The sequence below is a fragment of the Chiloscyllium plagiosum genome, chromosome 17, assembly GCF_004010195.1.
Source record: "Chiloscyllium plagiosum isolate BGI_BamShark_2017 chromosome 17, ASM401019v2, whole genome shotgun sequence".
Lineage (NCBI taxonomy): Eukaryota > Metazoa > Chordata > Chondrichthyes > Orectolobiformes > Hemiscylliidae > Chiloscyllium > Chiloscyllium plagiosum.
Window position 1 is genome coordinate 64,837,897 of NC_057726.1, and position 22,421 is coordinate 64,860,317.

The window sequence follows — 22,421 nt, forward strand, 5'->3', positions numbered from 1 at the left end:
GCCTTTTATCTTAGCCTGCTGGACAAACTTTCCTCATTCCTGAAGAAGGGCTTATGCCCGAAACGTCGATTCTCCTGTTCCCTGGATGCTGCCTGACCTGCTGCGCTTTTCCAGCAACACATTTCCAGCTCTGATCTCCAGCATCTGCAGACCTCACTTTCTCCTCTTGCCACTGAAAGGCTGCCAACAATAAATCAAATCAAATTCCATAAAAGGGGCACAGAGATGGCATCAACTGCTGGCACTGATGTTGTAACACAAGAAACCAACCTTCCTCCCATATATTGTGACCTCCATGATACAGATTGCTATCCTTTTATTCAATATTTTCCCAATCCAGGTTTTCACAATCCACATTGGTCATAATTGGACAATGGGGGGCATGGTGGCTCAGTGGTTAGCACTGCTGCCTCACGGCGCCAGGAGCCAGGTTCGATTCCAAACTCAGGAGGAGGTTGGAACCTCCTCTGTGTGGGGTTTGCACATTCTCCCCATGCCTGCGTGGGTTTCCTCCAGATGCTCTGGTTCCCTCCCACAATCCAAAGGGGTGCAGGTTAGCTGAATTGGCCATAGTGTTCAAGGATGTGTAGGTTAGCTGCATTAGTCAGGGGTAAATGTAAAGTAATAGGGTAGAGGAATGGGTTTGGGTGGGTTACTCTTCAGAGGGTTGGTGTGGACTTGTTGGGCCAAATGGCCTGTTTCCACACTGTAGGGATTCCATGATAATAGCGTGTTTCCTGTGCATATATTTATTGGTCAGGGATTAGAATCTTCAATTTGTTTTATTTTTCGGGGAAGCGAAATGCCTGAGAGGCTTTTGGGTTTTGTATTTATCCATATAATAAAATGGAAACACATTAAAATGTAAGACAACTGGCAAAAGAGCTGGGGAGAAATGTTTTACACAGTGAGCTGTTGTGGTCCAGAATGCATTACTTGAAATATTTGTGTGGCTATGAGGTAAGGGCAGGAGATTGAGTCTAACTGAACCATCTCTATCAAGGAGCTAGCACAATTATAATGGAAAAAATGGTCTCCTGTACTGTACTATTCTATATGTGATGAAGATGTGGCTTTAAGCGGTTATTTTGTGGTCTTTTATTTAAATAGCAGTAGTAAAGCAGAGGGGCTGAGTAGTCGAGCAAAACCACGAGAGTAAACAGCTTGTGAGGCCTTGGGGGGTGTTTTTAAGAATTGGAACAATAGAAGCAGCTTGGATGGGTGTGGCCAGCTGTCACAGACCAGGGTTTCTTGTTTGTTTTATTTAGCTTTTAGGTTGAGCACTCAGCAGTTGCTCATTCTGAGAGTGAACAAATAAAAGCCATCTTTTCCCTCTCTTGCTTACAGCACGAAGTTTGGGTTTCTCCCTGCTGCTGGGTTACCTGGGAGACAAATCAATCTTGCTGAAGCTGCCTTTCTGCCCAGGGCTGTGTTTATGGAATGTTACTATATTGGAACAGTTAATTAGCAATAGATATTGTATCTCTGATTAGGTTAAGTTTGCCAATAGAGTTAAGTTATTCAAAATTCCTCTTCCTTTGGTTGTATTTTAACTATAGCGTTTGAATAAATTGTGTTTTGCCTAAGGTGAGTAGTTTCACCAATTGCATTGCATCCAGAACACGGCACCTCACATCTCCCTTTAAAATGAGAATACTCTAGGGTCTGCATTACCTTCTTAAAATATTTTGAGTAGGTTTGATTTGGTGCGTGACATATGTTTGTGAAATAGTGAAGGCTGCTTTAGGGGCATGAATCCAAGTGCACTTAAACAGAATTTATAAAATGGATTCTTCCATGGCACTCTGGTCTTTGACCCTGTGAACATGCTCCCAGGGTCAATGCTGTCAAATCTGAGTTATTGAACACGGTTAACAATGACTCAGGTGTGCTTACCTCTGTCATGGGAGTCCTGCACCTGCTCCCGAGATCTGATCATCTGTCAGGGTGCTTTCCTTAGGGATCAGAGGTGAGTGTGTGCAACCACAGGGAATGCTGGAAATACTCAGCGGAAATACTGAACTGCTGAGTATTTCTGGCATTGTCTTATTATTTCAGATTCCCTGCATCTGGCATGTTTTACTTCTGAGAAAAGATTTACAAGGATGTTGCCAGGGCTGGAGGGTTTGTGCTATAGGGAGAGGTTGAACAGGCTGGGATTGTTTTCCCTGGAGCGTCGGAGGCTGAGGGGTGACCTAATAGAGGTTTATAAAATCATGAGGGGCCTGGATACGGTAAATAGACAAAATCTTTTCCCTGACGTTGGGGGAGTCCAGAACTAGAGGGTGTAGGTTTAGGGTGAGAGGGGAAGGATATAAAAGGGATTGAAGGGGCAACTTTTTCACGAAGAGGGTGGTACGTGTATGGAATGAGCTGCCAGAGGAAGTGTGGAGGCTGGTACAATTGCAACATTTAAAATGCATCTGGATGGGTATATGAATAGGAAGGGTTTAGAGGGATATGAACCGGATGCTGGCATGTGGGACTAGACTGGGTTGGGGTATCTGGTCGGCATGGACAGATTGGACAGAAGGGTCTGTTTCCATGCTGTACATCTCTATGACTCTATGAATTTGTGCTAAACTGAAGTCCCATTGATGGAGATCAAAGGTCCTTTGGAGTAAAGGACAGATTAGTGACCAACAGATTTAAGAACAGCTTCTTCCCCTCTGTTATCAGACTTATGAACAGACCTCTTGTATATTGGAGTTGATCTTTATCTGTAGCTTTAACATTATATTCTGTATTCTGTTCTGTTACCCTGATGTACTGAGGAAATGTATGATTTGTCTGGTTAGCATGCAAAACATCACTTTATCAATATATTTTGGTACACGTGGCAATAATAAATCAAAGCAAGTCAAATCAGGGCAGGAGCTGTCTCCCTGATATAAACTGTGTTCTGGCCAATATTTACCTGACAAGCAACATCATTGAGTCATTATTAGCTGGTTGTTGGCTCATTGCTGTTGGCCAGAGCACACATTGGCTGGTGTGTTTCAGACCATACTCCAGTAATGACACTTTGGTCGTACTTAATTGGCTGGAAAGCGCTTTGGGATGTCATGACATTGTTAAAGATGCAATATTGACACATTAATTTCTTTCTAACGGGACTGTTGCACAGCAAGGTAGTTCAGTGGTTAGCACTGCTGCCTTGCAGCGCCAGGCATCCGAATTTGATTTCTTCCTTGTCTGTGTGGAGTTTGCACATTCTCCTTGCATTTGCATGGCTTTGCTCCGGTTTCCTCCCAGAGTCCAAACCTGTGCAGGATAGGTGGATTGGGCATGCTAATTTGTCCATAGTGTTCAGGGATGTGCAGGCTAGGTGGGTTAGCCGTGGGAAATGGAGGGATGGGTTGGGTCTGGGCAGGACACTTTTCAGAGGATCAGAAAATGGCCTGTTTAAGCACTGTTGGGATTCTGTAATGAGGTAGCCCCTGGTCTACAGAGACTGGATTTAGCAGCAGACACATTGGGATTCTGATACACAATGTTACAGAGTCCCAATTGTATAGAAAGCCAGGGTGAAAGTGACTCGATCATCCAGTTCTTCAGCTCTCATTGTTGCTGGGGCAGTAATGTCTTTGCATGTTTTGTAGTTCAGAGTAATCGCTCTAGACCAGGACCGAAGGAAGCTGCAGTGGAAGAGGCAATTTAGGGCAGTGTGTAAAACTTGACCTGTCTTGCCTTGGGTTTTGAAGGTTGGGAGTCATCTGCTTGGAATCTGATGGGGGTTTGAGTAATGCGAGCGATGGTGAGTCGTGTGGCAGAATTGGGCGACCCGTGAGGCAAGGTCCTGACACAAGTGGTGTGGCAAGATTCTCGCTAGGCCGCGGTGACTTGCCAATTAATGGGGATTGGTGCTTCTTACTGGGACTGAGCAGAAAAAAGCCGTGAGAACGTAAATCCCACTCCCTCACTGCCAGAGCCAGTTCGAGTATCCAATATTTTCTTTTGAAACCGTTGATGGCCTCATAAGGCAGTGAGTTCTGGGTCATCGTTGAGGAAACCTCATCCTTTTCTTGCCTGTCTTACTCAAAATCTGATTATATCTGTGTCCAATGGTCCTCGTACCAACAGCTAATGGGAAGAGTTTTCCCCTTCCACCTTATCTGAATGTCCTGGGATCTCAGACACCTCTGTCAGATCTCCCTTCACACTCTGTTGCTCCAAGGATTGCGACCTCAGCTTGCCCAACCTCACCTCAAAGCTGCACCCCAACCCTATGGTCATTTCTGCAATACTATGCTCACTACTTCAAGATGATTAATTAACCCTTTCTTATCAGAGTTGTCATAGAGTTATAGAGTCATAGAGGTGTACAGCACGGAAACAGACCCTTCGGTCCAACTCATCCATGCCAATCAGATATCACAACCCAATCTAGTCTCACCTGCCAGCACACGGCCCATGTCCTATTCATATACCCATCCAGATGCCTTTTAAATGTTGCAATTGTACCAGCCTCCACCATTTCCTCTGGCAGCTCATTCCATACACGTACTACCCTCTGCGTGAACAAGTTGCCCGTTAGGTCTCTTTTATATCTTTCCCCTCTCACCCTAAACCTATGCTCCCTACTTCTGGACTCCCCCACTCCAGAGAAAACACCTTCTCTATTAACCCTATCCATGCCCCTCATAATTTTGTAAACCTCTATAAGGTCACCCCTCAGCCTCCGACACTGCAAGAAAACAGCCCCAGCCTGTTCAGCCTCTCCCTGTAGCTCAAACCCTCCAACCCTGGCAACATCCTTGTAAATCTTTTTGAACCTTTTCAAGTTTCACAACATCTTTCCGATAGGAAGGAGACCAGAATTGCTCGCAATATTCCAACAGTGGCCTAACCAATGTCCTGTACAGCCGCAACATGACCTCCCAACTCCTGTACTCAATACTCTGACCAATAAAGGAAAGCATACCGAACGCCGCCTTCACTATCCTATCTACCTGCGACTCCTGGCACTGAGGCACAGTTGAGGCAGGTTCTGTGTGAGTGACGCAGCAAGGGGCCAAGTGGCCTCCCCCCATTCTAATGGGCTGGGTTCAACACTCACCTGTCAGTGGGCCCAACAGCCAGGGTGGTGGAGGAGAACGCAGTATTGGATGAGTCTGTCCGCCCGCCCCTCACCCTCGTGTACTGATATCAGCGTGTGTGCATTTTGTCAGCTTGAGGCCTCCGTACACATACAATTACCAGCAGAGGGAATCCTCTCGGGAGAGCGAACACAGCATCGGTGTCAAACAGCTCAGGTGCAGCTCTCACTGTAAATCTATGGACCGAGTGGGCGGCACGGTGGCACAGTGGTTAGCACTGCTGCCTCACAGCGCCAGAGACCCGGATTCAATTCCCGCCTCAGGCGACTGACTGTGTGGAGTTTGCACATTCTCCCCGTGTCTGCATGGGTTTCCTCCGGGTGCTCCGGTTTCCTCCCACAGTCCAAAGATGTGCAGGGCCAGGTGAATTGGCCATACTAAATTGCCCGTAGTGTTAGGTTAGGGGTAAATGTAGGGGTATGGGTGGGTTGCGCTTCGGCAGGTCGGTGTGGACTTGTTGGGCCGAAGGGCCTGTTTCCACACTGTAATGTAATGTAATCTAACCTAATCTAATCTGTTTCCAGCCCAAAGCTTCACAATCTGGTCCAGGTTAACCAAAAAATGAGCTAAGGAAACATGGAGACATGGAAAACAGGTGTAGGAGTAGGCTATTTGGCCCCTCGAGCCTGCACCGCCATTAATTATGATCATGCAACCTTAGTATCCCCTTCCCACTTTCTCTCCATTCCCCTTGATCCCTTTAGCCATAAGGACCACATCCAGCTCCCTCCTGAGTATATATAATGGACTGGCCCTAACAGCTTCCTGTGAGAGAGAATTCCACAGGTTCACAACTCTCTGGGTGAACACATTTTTCCTCATCTCAGTCCTGAATGGCTCACCCCTTGTTTTTAGACTGTGACCCTGAGTTCCGGGAATGTTCTTCCCGTACCTAGCCTGTCCAGTCCCATCAGGATTTTATATGTTTCTATAAGAACCCCCACCCCACAATTCTTCTAAATTCCAGTGAGTACAAGCCCAGTCTTTCCTCCTATGTCAGTCCTGCCATCCCGGGAATCAGTCTGGTGAACCTTTACTGGATTCCATCAAAAGCAAGAATGTTCTTCCTCAGAGTAGGAGACCAAAACTGCACACAATACTCATGGTGTGGCCTCACCAAAGCCCTGTATGACTGCAGCAGGACACCCTTACCCCGATACTCCAATCCTCTCACTATGAAGGTCAGCATGCCATTAGTTTTCCTCACTACCAGCTACACCTGCATGCCAACCTTCAGCGACTGTTCCACCACGACGTAAATGTTTTGCCAGCGACACTCACTTTGCCTGAGGGTGTGATCTATAAACTGAGAAAATATTGGTGCCATTTCCAATTTGGAAAATGTATAGGCTGACCCGCAAATTCGTGAAGCGTTCCATATTTTTATTGGGCGGCACGGTGGCTCAGTGGTTAGCACTGCTGCCTCACAGCGCCAGGGACCTGGGTCTGATTCCAGATTTGGGTGACTGTCTGTGTGGAGTTTACACATTCTCCCCGTGTCTGCGTGGGTTTCCTCTGGCGTGCTCTGGTTTCCTCCCACAGTCCAAAGACATGTAGGTTAGGTGGATTGGTCATGCTAAATTGCTCCATAGTGTTCAGAAATGTATAGGTTTGGTGCATGGTCAGGGCTAAATGTAGAGTAATAGGTTCGGGGAATGGGTCTGGGTGGGTCACTCTTCAAAGGGTCGGTGTGGACTTGTTGGGCCGTAGGGCCTGTTTCCACACTGTCGGGATTCAGTGTGATAGTGCAATCTGACCAGTCACTGTTAACTGTAGACCAGCAGGTTAAAATTAGAAGTGATTCATTAGATGATTACTTGATACAAATAGAGGCCAACCGTCACTGATGCAAGGCTGCTGAGTTAAGATTCGGACACTTTGTGAATAAATCTAAAGCTGAGAGAAGGTCGGCTTCTGGCCTCCATTTTCACCAGCTGGCTGCCAGAGGTTTAACAGTCATGTTGTCTGGTCAGTTTAAACCTGAGCAGCAGCAGAAGGCATTTGATCAGAGTTGGTATCCAAAACAGCCCGCTTTCGATGGCCTGCACAGCCTCTTCCTGACTGTCTACTCTCTCACTGCCTGAGCTTCAGGGCTTGCAATGCCAGGCAGCTAACCTGAATCGAGATAAATAACAACTGCTGTCACAGAGTCATTAGAATTATTTAAGATGCTGTCAGCACTCGCTTAGCTATAAACTGAATGGCTTCTTTTTTTTCTGCAGAAGTGGCTATGACTTTGACTATGACTATTACAGAGATGGATTCTATGACAGGTATGTTGCCCACGTCTAATTTGATCCTTTTAGCCATTTGCCGTGACTATTTTTTTTGTGGGATTGCTTTAGCTTTTTGATGTGACAGGGACAATTATTCCCAGTGGCTCATAGCTCACGGAACGTCTGGCCCCTCTCAAACCTATTGAAATACGGCAGAGCGTTCCTCTCATTAGCTCCCCCCCTCTCCCCCCCGCCCCACTTTCATTCTTTGATAAAACGCATAAAGAAAAGCAAAACACTGAACACTATCCGGTGTAATATTCCACAACACCATGGATTTGTCTTCCAACTGAAACAAAAGAGTTGTTGCAAATCAGATGTCAATGTGACCACGTCATCTGCCCCTCAATTCACAGATTGAGCAGTAAGGATTACATCATGGTGCGTTGGACAACAATAGCCTGCATTTATATAGTGCCTTTCACATGGGACAATGTTCAGAGGAGCCTCATCATCAGAGAAACATTGATACTGGGAGGGGGAGTCAAATAGGGTGGCAAGGTGGCTCAGTGTTTATGGGGTGGCACAGTGGTTAGCACTGCTGCCTCACAGCGCTAGGGACCCGGGTTCGATTCCAGCCTCGGGCGACTGTCAGTGTGGAGTTTGCACGTCCTCACTGTGTCTGCGTGGGTTTGCTCCAGTTTCCTCCAATGATGTGCAGGTTAGGTGAATTGGCCGTAATAAATTGCTCATAGTATTCAGGGGTGTTGGTTTGGTGCATTAGTCAGGGGTAAATGTAGGAGAGGGGAATGGGTCTGAGTGGGATACTCTTCAGAGTGGCAGTGTGGACTTGGTGGGCCAAAAGGGATTCTATGATTTGACAGAAGATAAGAAAAGGAAACCATCCAAAGGTTGGAAATGTGATTCTGGAATTTAAGGTCTAGACACTTCAAGGCTCAACTATTCATGGTAAAAAGAACATTTTGAGGGTATTGTATGCAGCTCTGGAATCATAGAAGAGATGTGAGTACTTTGGGAAGAGTTAGAGGAGAAGGGTATTGTCTGGGCTGAGGAGGTTTGATGATCAAAAGAGAGAATGGACAGTGGGGGGGAGGGGAGCATTTTCCTTGGAGCAGAGGGGGAAACGATTAACATGAATAAAATTGTGAGGGATAAACAGGAGAAACGTTTCCCCTTTGACATTGGCACCAGCACTGGGGAAGGAGGGAGCAGTTCTGATGGGACGGGCACCACCTGAATCCTGCTGAACCAGGACCAGAGTCCTGGCCAATGGATGGGGCTTTAACTTCGATGGTGAGGGGGTGGGTTCAGTCGCACGGCAAGTTATGGAAAACGTGAAAGGTAGGGAGGGCTCAGCAGAGATGATAAAAGTTTCCAGAACAAGGAACAGGACAAAGCGGCAGTTCCAACCTCCAAGTTCCAAGATGGCGGTTGAGTAGCAGTGCTGTGTGTGGCCTCTTGCCCAGGGCTCATCCACTCCCATCTACTTTCTTTCTCTTGTTTTTACTTCTGCTCTTTTTTTTTCCTCTTTTGCTTTTCTTTTCTTTGGCAGGTTAGGTCAGGATTCTCATCAGGTTAACATGCAGGTTAGTTGGCAGTTAGGAGAGCCAATTCAGGGGTAGCATTCACTTCGAGTGGGCTGGATTACAAGGCCCTGGATGTACTGCTGAGGCTGTATAAGGCTGTGGTCAGACCGCAATTGGAACATTGTGAACAGCTTTGGGCCCCATACCTAAGGAAGGATGTGCTAGCATTGGAAGGAATCCAGAGGAGGTTTGTAAGAGTGATCCCGGAGATGAAGGGCTCGTCATATGAAAAGCAGTTGAGGACGCCGGGTCTGTACTTGATGGGAGTTGAGAAGGATGGGGGGAGCCTCATTGAAAACTTAGAGAATGCTGAGAGGCCTGGATAGAGTGAACGTGGAGAAGATTTTTCACTAGCTGGTGAGACTAGGACCTGAGAGCACAGCCTCAGGGTGAAGAGAGGAACCTTTTTTAAAACTGAGATGAGGAGGAATTTCTTCTGCCAGAGGGTGAGGAATCTGTGGAACTCATTGCCGCAGAAGGCTGTGGAGGCCAAGCCATTGAGTATATTTAAGACAGAGATAGATAGGCTCTTGATTGGTCAGGGATCTAGGGTTCTGGGGAGAAGGGAGGATAATGGGGATGAGAAGTGTACCAGCCATAATCAAATGGCAGAGAAGACTGTCTATAGGATGGCTCCTATGTCGTATGATCTGGATGGAGAAATCGATGACTAGGGGCATAGACGTAAGGTAAGTGGCAGGAGGTTTACAGGGAATGTGAGGAAAAATGTTTTCACCCAGAGGGTGGTGTGAATCTGGAACCCCCCCCCACCGTCCTGCTGTAAGGGTGGGAGAGGCAGAAACCCTCATTACATTCAAGAAGTATCTAGATGTGCACAAAGCTATGGGCCAAGTGCTGGGAAATGGGATTGGAATAGTTAGATGGTCGCTTTTGACTGGCACAGACTCAGTGGGCCAAAGGGTCTTTTTCTGTACGAGAAACCCCTGTGACTCTGTGAAGAAAGTGTGGGTTGGGCAAGAGGCCAGGATTGGGGTGGTGCACAGATGGGCAAGGCCTTGGAGAGTAACTTAAACAGCTTCTGATTGAGTTAAATAATTCTCTGCAGTCTTTGCCATATCTATCTGTGTCACCTCCTCGAGCCCCTGTTCAATCTTTGCATTGGCAAAGGCAGACCAGGAACATGTTCTTGGTCTCGTCATACTGCTGAAGCAAGTCTGTTGAGAAAAACGTTAACTTTATTCAAGACACATTTCGCCGTGGACTTCCAATGGAGGCTGAAGGGAAGGAATAAGATCATGTGACATTGCATCACTTCCTGTGATGATATGTGCTGTCTCAATAGCATGTGACAGTCAGTCATAATCCTTTAAACTACATACATGGGTGTCACGAAACAACTCTTTTGCAAAAAGAAAGAGCATTACCAGATTGTTACAAATCACACATTTCCTGTGAAGTAGTCCTTGTGTGCATATAACAATGGAATAAAGGTCGTTTTGCCTCCCTGCTCTTGGATCTGTTTGAGAAGAAGAACAACAGGTTTGTTCAGAGGTTCGAAAGGTCAAGGTGTGACGGGGAGTGCGGCAACGACCAAGTCTGGCCTTAACAGACAAAAACATCCCAACAGCGTTGACGGAGGTGCAAGGGAACACCTATGCCATGTCAAGGGAGGTGAGCTCAGGGAGAGTCACTGACACTTAGAGTCATAGAGATGTACAGCATGGAAACAGACCCTTTGCTCCAACCTGTCCATGCCGACCTAAGAGGCATTCCACCGGAGGTGAGGCAGAGAGCTTGACAGTACAAAAGGCAGGGGCTGAGATCGCAGTGTACAATCGGCCACTCGAGGTCGGCTAAAGGGAGGCAGAGAAACCGAGTTCAGGCAGGAAGAGCGACACTGGGACATTTTAGAGAAACATGGAGGACCAGGTTGTAAAAGGCTTTAAAGATGCTGAGGGGTTTTGTTTTTTGGTTTTGAATTTGAGTTATCGGTGAGTGGTTTCTGACAGTTGCAGAGGCACTGCAGATTAACGAGTGTGTGAAGTGATGCTGAAGTAAGATGATGTGGGAGTTAATGATGCCAACCTATCATAACGGGTTGGAGTTAATAGAAGACCATCTGGAAAAGTATTGGACCAATAATTCCGAAGGTTATCCTTTCCATAGGTCACTGGAGTCCCTTGCCACGGGTTCCTGTTTGCTAGTCAGCCTGTGTGGACTCTTTGAGGTAAATGAGGCCCTATCTTTAAGACAGATGGAGCTTCTTGGCCTACTATGTGGGCTCAACGTTCCTGATGAGAATGGGGGGAGCCAGGAAGCAGAGGATTGAAGCAATAGACTGTGTATTGCAGAGGGAGCACAGGGGAAGAAAGACGCAGTGTGAAATGCAGCGTTTAATATTGGTTTGGCATCGGAAATGTAGCTGAGACACTTTGATGCAATCTGTTTAGCTCAATTTTCTGATTATTGCTCTTCAGTCAGGGTTGTAATACAACAACAAGCTGCACAGCGTTACCTTGAAGCTTTGAATCAGTTGTCTGCACTTTGTGTGAATTCAGAATGCAAGAAGTCATTTCTGCAGGTTTTTAATCGTATTCAAATCTATCGGGAAAGGGATATTTGATACTGCAGTCACACAAGATGCAAAGTATTCAAATTGGATAGCCAGCCTGTGATGATAAGTTCAGTGCTAACACGCCATTATAGTCCAGTGCAAATTTAGTAAATGTCAGATTTTTATACATATTCGATGAATTATCCTGTCCCTGTTGAATCAAGATGTTTCAGGTCCAACCTGTGGTCCTCCAAGTCATTCCAACATGATTGAGAAAGCTGCTGTTCATACTCCATTTCTTCATTTGAATGTCCCTTTGACTGCTTTTCATGACAAGCAGCAACAAAGTACAATCCTACACCTGCTCCCCCTGCTCTTTCGGTTACTTTTGTCATATATTTAATCCAACGGTGCACTTGTAATGTTGCACATATGAACATACAAGAGTAGGCCCTTCAGCCCCTCAATCCTGCTCTGCCATTCAATGAGCTCATGACCAATCTGATTCTGATCTCAAATCCACATCCCTGCCAACCCCTGATAACCTTTCACCTCCTTGCTCAACAAGAATCTATTCACCTCTGCCTTAAAAATATTTAAGGATTCTGTGTCCACCCTATTTTCAGGAGACGTTTCAAAGTCTCATAATCTACTGAGAAGAGAAAAAAAAAGTCACCTGGTCTCTGTTTTCAATTGGTGACCCCCTGGTTTTGAAACTGTGACCCTCAGTTGTTATGCATCCCCATTGGCCCTGCTTATTAAAGCTCAAAATATTTCCTTTGGACACGGCTGAGAGACTGAATCTACAATTCTGTTTACCGTGTGATGCTCAATGTGTGCAAATGCATGAACAGCTCCTGCTGCCTCACAATGCCTAGGGTCTGGGTTTGATTCCACCTTCGGGCGTGGAGTTTGCACCTTCTCTCCATGTCTATGTGAGTTTCCCTCTGGTTTCCTCCTGCAGTCCAAAGACGCGCAGGTTAGGTGGATTGGCCACGCGAAATTGCTCATGTTATCCAGGGATGTGGAGCCTCGTGGGTGAGCCATGGGGAATGCAGGATTATAGAGATGGGGTAAGGAAATGGGACTGATTGGGATGCTCTTCACAGGGCTAGCATGGACTCGATGGGCTGAATGGCCTGTAGGGATTCAATGATTCTAAGATTTAGGTAATGCTCAAAAGGGGTCACAGTGAAGGCCACAGCACAGAAATGAGCCATTTGACCAACCAGTCCATGTATTAATGTGCCACTTGAGCCTCCTCCCATCCTTTCTTTATCTAACCTCATTAGCATAATTCATTATTCCTTTCTCTCTTATATGCTCACCCATTGCTGTTTGTAGCTGCTTCTGACAGAAGATTGACCGTCGTGGGTCGACACTCTCTTCTGTCTTGTGCCATCTGCACACTTCCAGTATTACTCGTCCAGAACGTCTCTGTGAAGTTTGTCACTCAACTACCATCGGCCCATCCTCTCTTTCTGCTGCCCTTCACTTCACCAAGTGGGAGAGATACCTGAAGCTCATCTATTTCTAGTTTGCCCCTTAAATACATCTCTACCATTCACCCTGAGATTTCATAGAATCCCTACAGTGTGGAAACAGGCCCTTCGGCCCAACAAGTCCACACCGACCCTCTGAAGAGTAACCCATCCAGACCCGTTGCCCCACCCTGTTATCCTATATTTACCTCTGACCAATGCACTTCACCTGCACATCCCTGGGCACTATGGGTAATTTAGCATGGCCAATTCACACTAACCTGCGCATCTTTGGATTGTGGGTGGAAACTGGAGCACCCGGAGAAGACCCACGAAGAGACGGGGAGAATGTACAAACTCCACACAGACAGTCACCTGAGGCTGGAATCGAACCCAGGTCCCTGACGCTGTGAGGCAGCAGTGCTAACCACTGAGCCACTGTTCTGCCCAAAAGGGAGAGAGTGGCTTTTACGTTCTCAGCGTTTCCTGGATCAAGAGGTTTAGTCTAAGTTCCCTATTTTATTAATTTGATGACTACTTTACATTGATGGTTCCTGGTTCAGCTCTTCCTCACAAGTGGAAGCACTCTCTTTCGTAACCGCCCAACCAAAACTTTTCTCATTCTTAATGGCCTCCATCAGGTTGCATCCACCGAACCCACCTTCCCCTCCACCCCCTCCCCCAATCCATTGACACTTCCTCAGACTCAATGACCAAGATCAGTGAACTCCAACCATTAATCCTGATTCTCTCTTCATAGATGCAGCCAGCGTTACTGAGTTTCTCCAGCAATCTTGGGTTTAATTTTCAGATTTCCAGCACTTGTTTGGTTTTGCGACAGCCCTGCATACCCAGGTTAGAGCACGCTCAGTGCAAGTTTACCAGACCATCTCTCTTCTATCTCGCATAAAAATAAACCCGAGGGAACCACTTAGTTTTGGTTTTGGTTTTTGTTATGGCCACATTAACCTGTATGGTATATTTTTGTGAGTTGTGCTTGCATATTCTTCTTGTCTATCAATTCTAATTATTTTTTTAAAGTTGTATGTGCTTTTTTTTGTCTGAATCGATATGTAATCATCGATGCTTATGTTGAAATTTATTTGTCAAATATATTGCCGTTCTGCAAGTTTGTTCTTGAGAAACGACGTGGATTGTCAGCCATTTTGTCGCGCGTCGGAGAGAGTCATTCAGATTATTCCTTTCATGTTCATTGTTGCATCACGCACCTAATTCTATCAAATAACAAGATTGATTCAATCCACGCCTGGAACACGTTTCCCACCCAACAGTGAACACGCAACGGAGAGAGTGAGGACTGCAGATGCTGGAGATCAGAGTCGAGAGTGTGGCGCTGGAGAAGCACAGCAGGTCAGGCAGCATCCGAGGAGCAGGAGAATCGACATTTCGGGTATAAGCCCTTTCAGGCTTATGCCTGAAACATCGATTCTCCTGCTCCTCGGATGCTGCGTGACCTGCTGTGCTTTTCCAGCGCCACACTTTCGAGACAGGAAGCAAAGAGTAGGTGGAAGTGGGTCTTTTTCCAAGTAGCAGCCTGTGACCATTATCACACTCTAAGAATACGGGGGTAGGCTATTTAGGACTGAGAAGAGAAATGTCTTCACCCAGAGAGTGGTGAACGTGTGGAGTTCTCGGTCACAGAATGCGTTTCAGGGCACAACACTGAATGCTTTTAAGAAGAAGCTGAACAGAGTTCTTAAGGCTAAAGGGATGTAAGGGCAGGGGGTTGATCAGCCATGATCATATTGAATGATGGAGTGGTCTCAAAGTGCTAAAGGGTCGACTCTTACTTCCTATATTTCTGTGTCACTGGACTAGGCTCGTGCTCTGGGATGTGGGTTCAAATTTAATGATGACCATGACATTCTTTTCCAATGAAGAAGGGCTCATGCCCGAAACGTCGATTCTCCTGCTCCTTGGACGCTGCCTGACCTGCTGCGCTTTTCCAGCAACACATTTTCAGCTCTGATCTCCAGCATCTGCAGTCCTCACTTTCTCCTAACAAGGTTAAAAATCCTGGAATACGGGGAGAACTAGCCATTTGGATACAGAACTGGCTCAAAGATAGAAGGCAGAGGGCGGTATTGGAGGGTTGTGTTTCAGACTGGAGGCCTATGACCAGTGGAGTGCCACAAGGATCAGTGCTGGGTACTCTACATTTCATCATTATATAAATGATTTGGACACGAGCATAAGAGGTACAGTTAGTAAGTTTGTAGATGATACCAAAATTGGAGGTGTAGTGGACAGCGAAGAGGGTTACCTCAGATTACAACAGGTTCTTGACCAGATGGGCCAATGGGCTGAGAAGTGGCAGATGGAGTTTACTTCAGATAAATGCGAGGTGCTGCATTTTGGGAAAGCAAATCTTAGCAGGACTTATACACTTAATGGTAAGGTCCTAGGGAGTGTGGCTGAACAAAGAGACCTTGGAGTGCAGGTTCATAGCTCCTTGAAAGTGGAGTCGCAGGTAGATAGGATAGTGAAGAAGGCGTTTGGTATGCTTTCTTTTATTGATCAGAATACTGAGTGCAGAATTTGGGAGGTCATGATGCGGCTGTACAGGACATTGGTTAGGCCACTGTTGGAATATTGTGTGCAATTCTGGTCTCCTTCCTATCGAAAAGATGTTGTGAAACTTGAAAGGGTTCAAAAAAGACTTACAAGGATGTTGCCAGGGTTGGAGGATTTGAGCTACAGGGAGAGGCTGAACAGGCTGGGGCTGTTTTCCCTGGAGCATCGGAGGCTAAGGGGTGACCTTATAGTGGTTTATAAAATCATGCGGGGCATGGATAGGATAAATAGACAAAGTCTGTTCCCTGGGGGGAGTCCAGAACTAGAGGGCATAGTTCTAGAGTGAGAGGTGAAAGGTATAAAAGAGACCTAAGGGGCAACATTTTCACGTAGAGGGTGGTATGTGTATGGATGAGCTGCCAGAGGAAGTGGTGGAGGCTGGTATAATTGCAACATTTAAGAGGCATTTGGATGGGTATATGAATAGGAAGGGGTTGGAGGGATATGGGCCGGGTGCTGGCAGGTGGTACGAGATTGGATTGGGATATCTAATCGGCATGGACGAGTTGGACCGAAGGGTCTGTTTCCATGCTGTACATCTCTATGACTCTATGTGACTCCAAACCCTCAGAAGTGAGGTTTATTCTTACCTGCCTTCTCAATTGGCTGAATAAGCCACTCGGTTGAAGGGCAATTATGGATGGACAGCAAAAACCTGTGCTTTCCACTGATGCCTGCATCCCATGACAGGATCAAAACAAAAACTTCTGTAGGGTCTTTTAAGAAAAAAAATCACTGCGGCTTTGTTAGTGAGTGACTGGTGAAAATGGTTCAACTGCACATTGCTAGCAACTCACCCTGATCATCTATTCATTTGACAAACTCCATTAGACTTTTATGTAAACTTCAAGTGGTTGGACTCAGTATAACTGCATGTCTTGCATGCACAATTACATAGAGGTACCTTATTCAATTACCTTCCATCACAAGCAATTATACTCAGGAAGCCCTTAACTGTTTAGAACACCAAGACCTAATAGTGCAGATAATTAACTGGAATTTTCTGAAGATGAAGAAGGTACTTTTTTTTTTAATTTAAGTGTATTTTCCTTTTTGGTCTTGTTACACTCAGACCCCAGGTGAGGTTTCCCAATGTGGTACAGTTCCAGATGAGATATTCCAAGTTGCTGAACGCCTGGGTGAAGAGGGGTGATCTGACTCCCCTGTTTGATTCACCTTACTGGTCGCAGCAAGGCTGAATTTACAAAGCTAAACTCCTATTTTAAAGGGAGCCAATTTAACTTGGCTTTCTTAATTAACATGGAACGGGTTTGTTCATTACGAAATTTGAGAAGAATGGACGCAGATGCACATGGATTAGAAATGAGATAAGTCCAAAAGATAAAAGCTTTAAAATTTATCGATTAGTGTCTGAAATATTTGTGAGGATTGGATAGTTAACATTGTGGCTGTTGCAGTACAGGTTTATGTTCATGGTTGAACTGTTGACTTCAGAATTCTTACTTCTGCAGGTTGGTTGAGATTTGTTGTTCTGGGTCCTTTTGACCATGAGAAAATTCAGGGTGAGAGCGAGTCCTTTTGTTCTTCCCCCTGTTTGTCTGGCCTACTAGCTCTCTGACGTCCAGCACTCAGTGTGAAACAGTCACTTCACTTGCAACACAAAGGTGACCAGGAGATAGGGGAAAGTGAGGACAGGAGATCAGAGTCAAAACCCGTGGCGCTGGGAAAGCGCAGCCAGTCAGGCAGCATCCGAGGAGCAGGACAGTCGACGTTTCAAGCATAAGCTCTTCATAAGGAATAGGGGATAGATCTTCAACTAACAGGTTCACAGAATGCAAACTCTTGAAACACGGGCTAGTGCACACAGGTACTTAGTCTCAGTCCCACTAGCACCTTCCAGTAGAGTTGAATCTTTTTTTTTAAACTCTGTCTTTGCATAATGCTAAAGCAAAAAATATAAATGTAGCTGGGGTTTGGGCCATAATCTGCCAAGGGTGCCTTGCTGATGAGCTGGACGTCTTGTTACCTTTGTAATCATAAAGGATTGCAGTCTGGCCTGTTTTGATTTGCCTCTTCCGCTTTTGAAAGGCTGTTGTTTGAAGTTCCCTTTGCATTTTTGCGTGTCACAGTCATACAGCCTGGACACAGACCCTTCGGCCCAAGCGGAACATAATCGCAAACTAAAGTAGTTCCACCTGACTGCGTTTGGCCCATATCCCTCCAAACCTTTCCTATTCATGTACTTATCCAAATTTATTTTAAATGTTGTAATTGTACCCATATTCACTACTTCCCCAGTTCATTCCACACATGAATCTCCCTCTGTGTAAAACAATTTGTCCCTCATGTCTATTTTAAATCTGTCCTCCTCATCTTTAAAATGTGCCTCCTCACCTTGAAGTCCCTCACCCTAGGAAAAGACAACCACCATTAACTCCATCTATACCCCTCATTAAATTATAAACTTTTATAGCTTCTCACCCTCCTACACTCCAGTGAAAAATGTCCCAGCCTATCCAGCCTTGCTTTACAAGTCAAACCCCCCCCCATTTCTGGCAACATCCTGGTAAATCTCTCTTGAACCCTTTCCAGCTTAATAATATCCTTCCTTTCAGAGGGTGACCAGAACTGGACACAGTATTCCAGAAGAGACCTCATTAGATGGTCACTTAATTTATATCCAAGGTCATTTTTTTTGTTATTTCAGTCCAGTTTAAAAAAAAAACCCGTTTTGGAATTACAGTTTAAAACTGGACAGTACTTAGGGTTCTGACCTACGGTCATGACACCTTTCGCCCCCATACTGAGGATCTTATGAGTGGTTGGTCACTTAATTTATATCCAAGGTCATTTTTTTTTGTTATTTCAGTCCAGTTTAAAAAAAAAACCCGTTTTGGAATTACAATTTAAAACTGCACAGTACTTAGGGTTCTGACCTACGGTCATGACACCTTTCTCCCCCATACTGAGGATCTTATGAGTGGTAGGCTCAGTGTTCATTGAATTCTTCTTTTCTGGAATGCCATCATTGAAATTTGTCGCACACTGCTCAACGTGTCTGCAAATTTGTACCTCAATGTCCAGTACCTTGATGCTTCAGCACTCGGGTCAACCAGTTTCCTTGTACCAAGGAGCGTTCACCTGAGCCATAGCCAATGCTTCCTCTTCAGAAAGCACCCAGAGTGTTTAGCTCTTTGCAAAGTTATGGACCCTCCGCACAGAAGGCACCACATTATGTTCCAACACCACTCCCCTCCTCTCCTAACAATACCCTGTGCTCTGTCAGGACATTCAGTCCCCATGTTCGTCAGGTTTTGCAAAGAGGAGAATTTTCAGATTTGAGAGAGTTTCCATCTCTAATTTAATTTCAGTTTAATTGTGAGTTTTATTGTATTCCATCATATACAAAAAAGGTTTTTTGCATCCTTTCATAGAGTGTGGACCTCACTGTATAGGCCAGTGTTTATTGTCCCGGAGGTGGTCACCCATCACCTTGAACTATTGTAGTCCATGGAGGGTGGATACATCTGCAGTATTGCAGTAATGCAAAAGTGCATTCTGTGGCAATGCTATGAATAATAAAAGGAGTGGACTGTTTGGTAAGGTTAGGTCAATCTATCTGGTACAACAGAATCACCTTTACACTCCACTATTCCAATGGCTCCTTTGCAGCCTCTGAAAAATTGTAGTCATTCAAAACTCTACTGCCCATATTCTAACTTGCACTGTTTGCCATTTGCCCTTGTCCCTTTGGTCAATAACCCACACTGGCTTCTGCTCCAGCGATACCTCAAATGAAAGCTTCGGAGCATTATGTTCCAGTCACAGAGTCAAACAGCACAGAAACAGACCCTTCGGCCCAACCAGTCCATATCAATCATAATCACTAGCCCCATCTGTCTGCGCTTGGCCATACCCCTCCTACTCATGTACTTCTTCAAATGGCTTTTAAACGTTGTGGTTGTGCCCGCATCCACCACCTCTTCCTCTGGAAGTTCACTCCACACACAAACCACTCTCAGTGTAAACAAAATTGCATCATGTCTTTTTTAAATCTTTCTCCTCTCAACTTAAAAATTTGTCCCTACTCTTGAAATCCTCCACCCTTGGGAAAAGACACTGCCATTCACCTTATCTATACCTGTCATGATTTTTAAACCTCTCGGCTATACCTTATGTATGCCCCTTATGATTTTATAAACCTCTAGGCTATACCTTATCTATACTCCTCACGATTGTATAAACCTCTAGGCTATACCTTATCTATGCCCTTCATGACTTTATAAACCTCTAGGCTTCCTAGTTTGAAATCCACCATCCTTGGAAAAAGGCACCTGCCATTCACCTTATCTATACCCCTCATGATTTGATAAACCTCTATAAGGTCACCCCTCGACTTCCTATGCTTCAGTGAAAACGTCCCAGCCTAACCAGCCTCTCCTTATAACTCAAATGTTCCATTCCTTGTAAGATCCTGGTAAATCTCTTCTGACCCCTCTCCAGCTTAATGATATCCTCCTGTAACAGAGCGACCAGAATGGGAGACAGTACTCCAGAAGAAACCTTACAACATCCTGTACAACCTCAACATAACTTCCAAATCCTATACTCAAGGAGATCTGAGCAGTGAAGGCAAGCATGCTAAATGCCTGCTTAACCACCCTATCTATATGTGATGCAAACTTCAAAGAATTATGTACCTGAGCCCCTAGGTCTATCTCTCCACTATCTGTTTTATAACCCAACCCAAGACCCTACTTTTAATTGTATAAGTCTTGCTGCAGTTTGTTTTACTAAAATACAATACCTTGCATTAATCCAAATTAAACTTGATTTACCACTCCTCAACCCATTGACCCAATTGATCAAGATTTCTTTCTAATTGCAGATAACCTTCTTCACTCTCTGAAATCTTGCTCCCTGTCTGGTTACTGTGCCTTCCTCATTTTAATCTCTTTAACATTCATCACCATACCTTCAACTGCTGAGGTCCAAAGCTCTGGAATCACTCCTGAACACCTTCACCTCTCTTCGCTCCTTTTAAGAAATGCTTAAAATTTAGCTCCACAATTCAGTTTAAAGAAACCTATTTGGGGAGACCTCTGGGAGTTGAATCGAGGCCTGCTACAGTTCAGAAGCTGGGAAACTACAAGAGCCTTTCCAGCAAGCTAAAGATCCAAATATCTCCTTATGTGGCTCTCTATCAAAATTGGTTTAGCGGTGCAATTTCTAAAGAGCGTTGGTATGTTTAATTGTGCTAAAGGGGTTATAGAAAGACATTCATGTTGCTTTCAGGCTGTTGATTTAAATCTTGCAGTCAGGTAAATAGGGCTACAGATCATAATACTGGGCTTTGTTGAGTGACAGGCCAATTAACACAACGGAGACAGTTCAGCAGGCATGTTAGCTGGACAGTGTTAGCCAGAGCACTGCTATTTCAGATTGCTTTGTTACTGGAAGAGAGACAGTCAGTTGCACGAGGCAGAGACTGAGGAAATATCCTGATTGTGAAGAAAAGCCATTACCGAGAGTGCTTCTGCATTCTGATGTCTGCCATGGCCTTTAGAATTCTCAGTTAGTTTTTTTTTTAACTTAGTTTAAATCAACCTGCAGCCCGACAGAGAATAGAATGAGTTTTGAGAAGGTTTGAGGTATTGGCTGTACGTTTGTTTGCTGAGCTGGAAGGTTCGTTTCCAGATGTTTCATCACCATACTCGATGACATCATTGGTGAGCCTCCGGTATGGCCCACTTTTTATTTATGTGCTTAAGTTTCCTCGGGTTGGTGATGTCATTTCCTATGGTAATGTCGCTTCCTGTTCTTTTTCTCAGGGGGTAGTAAATGGGATCCAAGACAATGTGTTTGTTGATAGAGTTTCGGTTGGAATGCCATGCTTGTAGGAATTCTCGCGCCTGTCTTTGTTTGGCTTGTCCTAGGATGGATGTGTTGTCCCAGTCAAAGTGGTGTCCTTCCTCATCCGTATGTGAGGATACTAGTGAGAGAGGGTCATGTCTTTTTGTGGCTAGTTGGTGTTCATGAACATCTAGAAAATAGAACATCAGACTGTGCAGCACAGGAATGGACCCTTCAGCCCACAACGTTGCACCAAACGCGATGTCAATCCCTTCTGCCTGCCCTTGGTCCATATCCCTCCATTCCTTGCATATTCATGAGCTTATATAAAAGTCCCTTAAATGCCCCTAATATATTTGTCTCCACCACCACATCTAGCAATGTATTCCAAATACCTACCACCTGTGTAAAAGCTTCTACCCTCCTTTGTACTTTCTCCCTCTCACCTTAAATGAATGGCGCCTAGTATTAGATATTTCAACTCAGGCAAAATAATTCGGACCTGTCTATGCATCTCATTATTTTATACAGTTCTACCAAGTCTCCCCTCAGCCCCTGCTCCTCCAGAGAAAACAAACTGAGTTTTTCTAGCCTCTCCTTATAGCTCATACCCACTAATCCAGGCCGCACCCTGGTAAACCTCTTCTGCACCCTCTCCAAAGCCTCCACATCTTTCCTGTAATATGGTGACCAGAATTGAATGTAATACTCTAAGTGCTGCCAGAATTTAAGGGTATAAGTTCACAGACAATCTTAAGTTAGTAAAAGCAATCCCTGTGGATGTGAATACATTTTGGGTATAGTTATCGTAAATCTGACTGTAATTTAGAGCGATTGCGCAAAATATGTGTGAAGTATGAGTGAATTCTACATGTCCACAGGGTACACAAGGGGTGTAAAGTATTAAAGATATCCAGGGGAACCTCGATTATCCGAAGCTGATGGGCGGGTACTATTTCCCTCGGATAATCGATTATTCGGTTAATTGATTAAATGCCTTTCCTTTGGGGCTCAGAGTTTTTAAAGTCTCCTCCTCGTTCAGGAGACTGCAGCTGCACACAGTGCGCGAGACCTCACCCCTCTGCCCCCAACTC

General features: G+C 45.2%; 1 protein-coding gene across 4 annotated transcripts in view; it reads left to right on the forward strand.

Annotated features, from left to right (window-relative positions):
• LOC122558575 (RNA-binding Raly-like protein) overlaps positions 1–22,421 on the forward strand; it is a 949,610-nt gene that overhangs the window by 836,949 nt on the left and 90,240 nt on the right. For 3 of the 4 annotated variants that reach the window (XM_043707325.1, XM_043707326.1, XM_043707328.1), the window contains one exon: positions 7,322–7,372. The exons of the other annotated variant lie outside the window; for it this stretch is intronic. In XM_043707325.1, the coding sequence (XP_043563260.1) occupies positions 7,322–7,372 (51 nt within the window). The remainder of the gene's footprint in view (positions 1–7,321; positions 7,373–22,421) is intronic. 4 annotated transcript variants of the gene reach the window in all.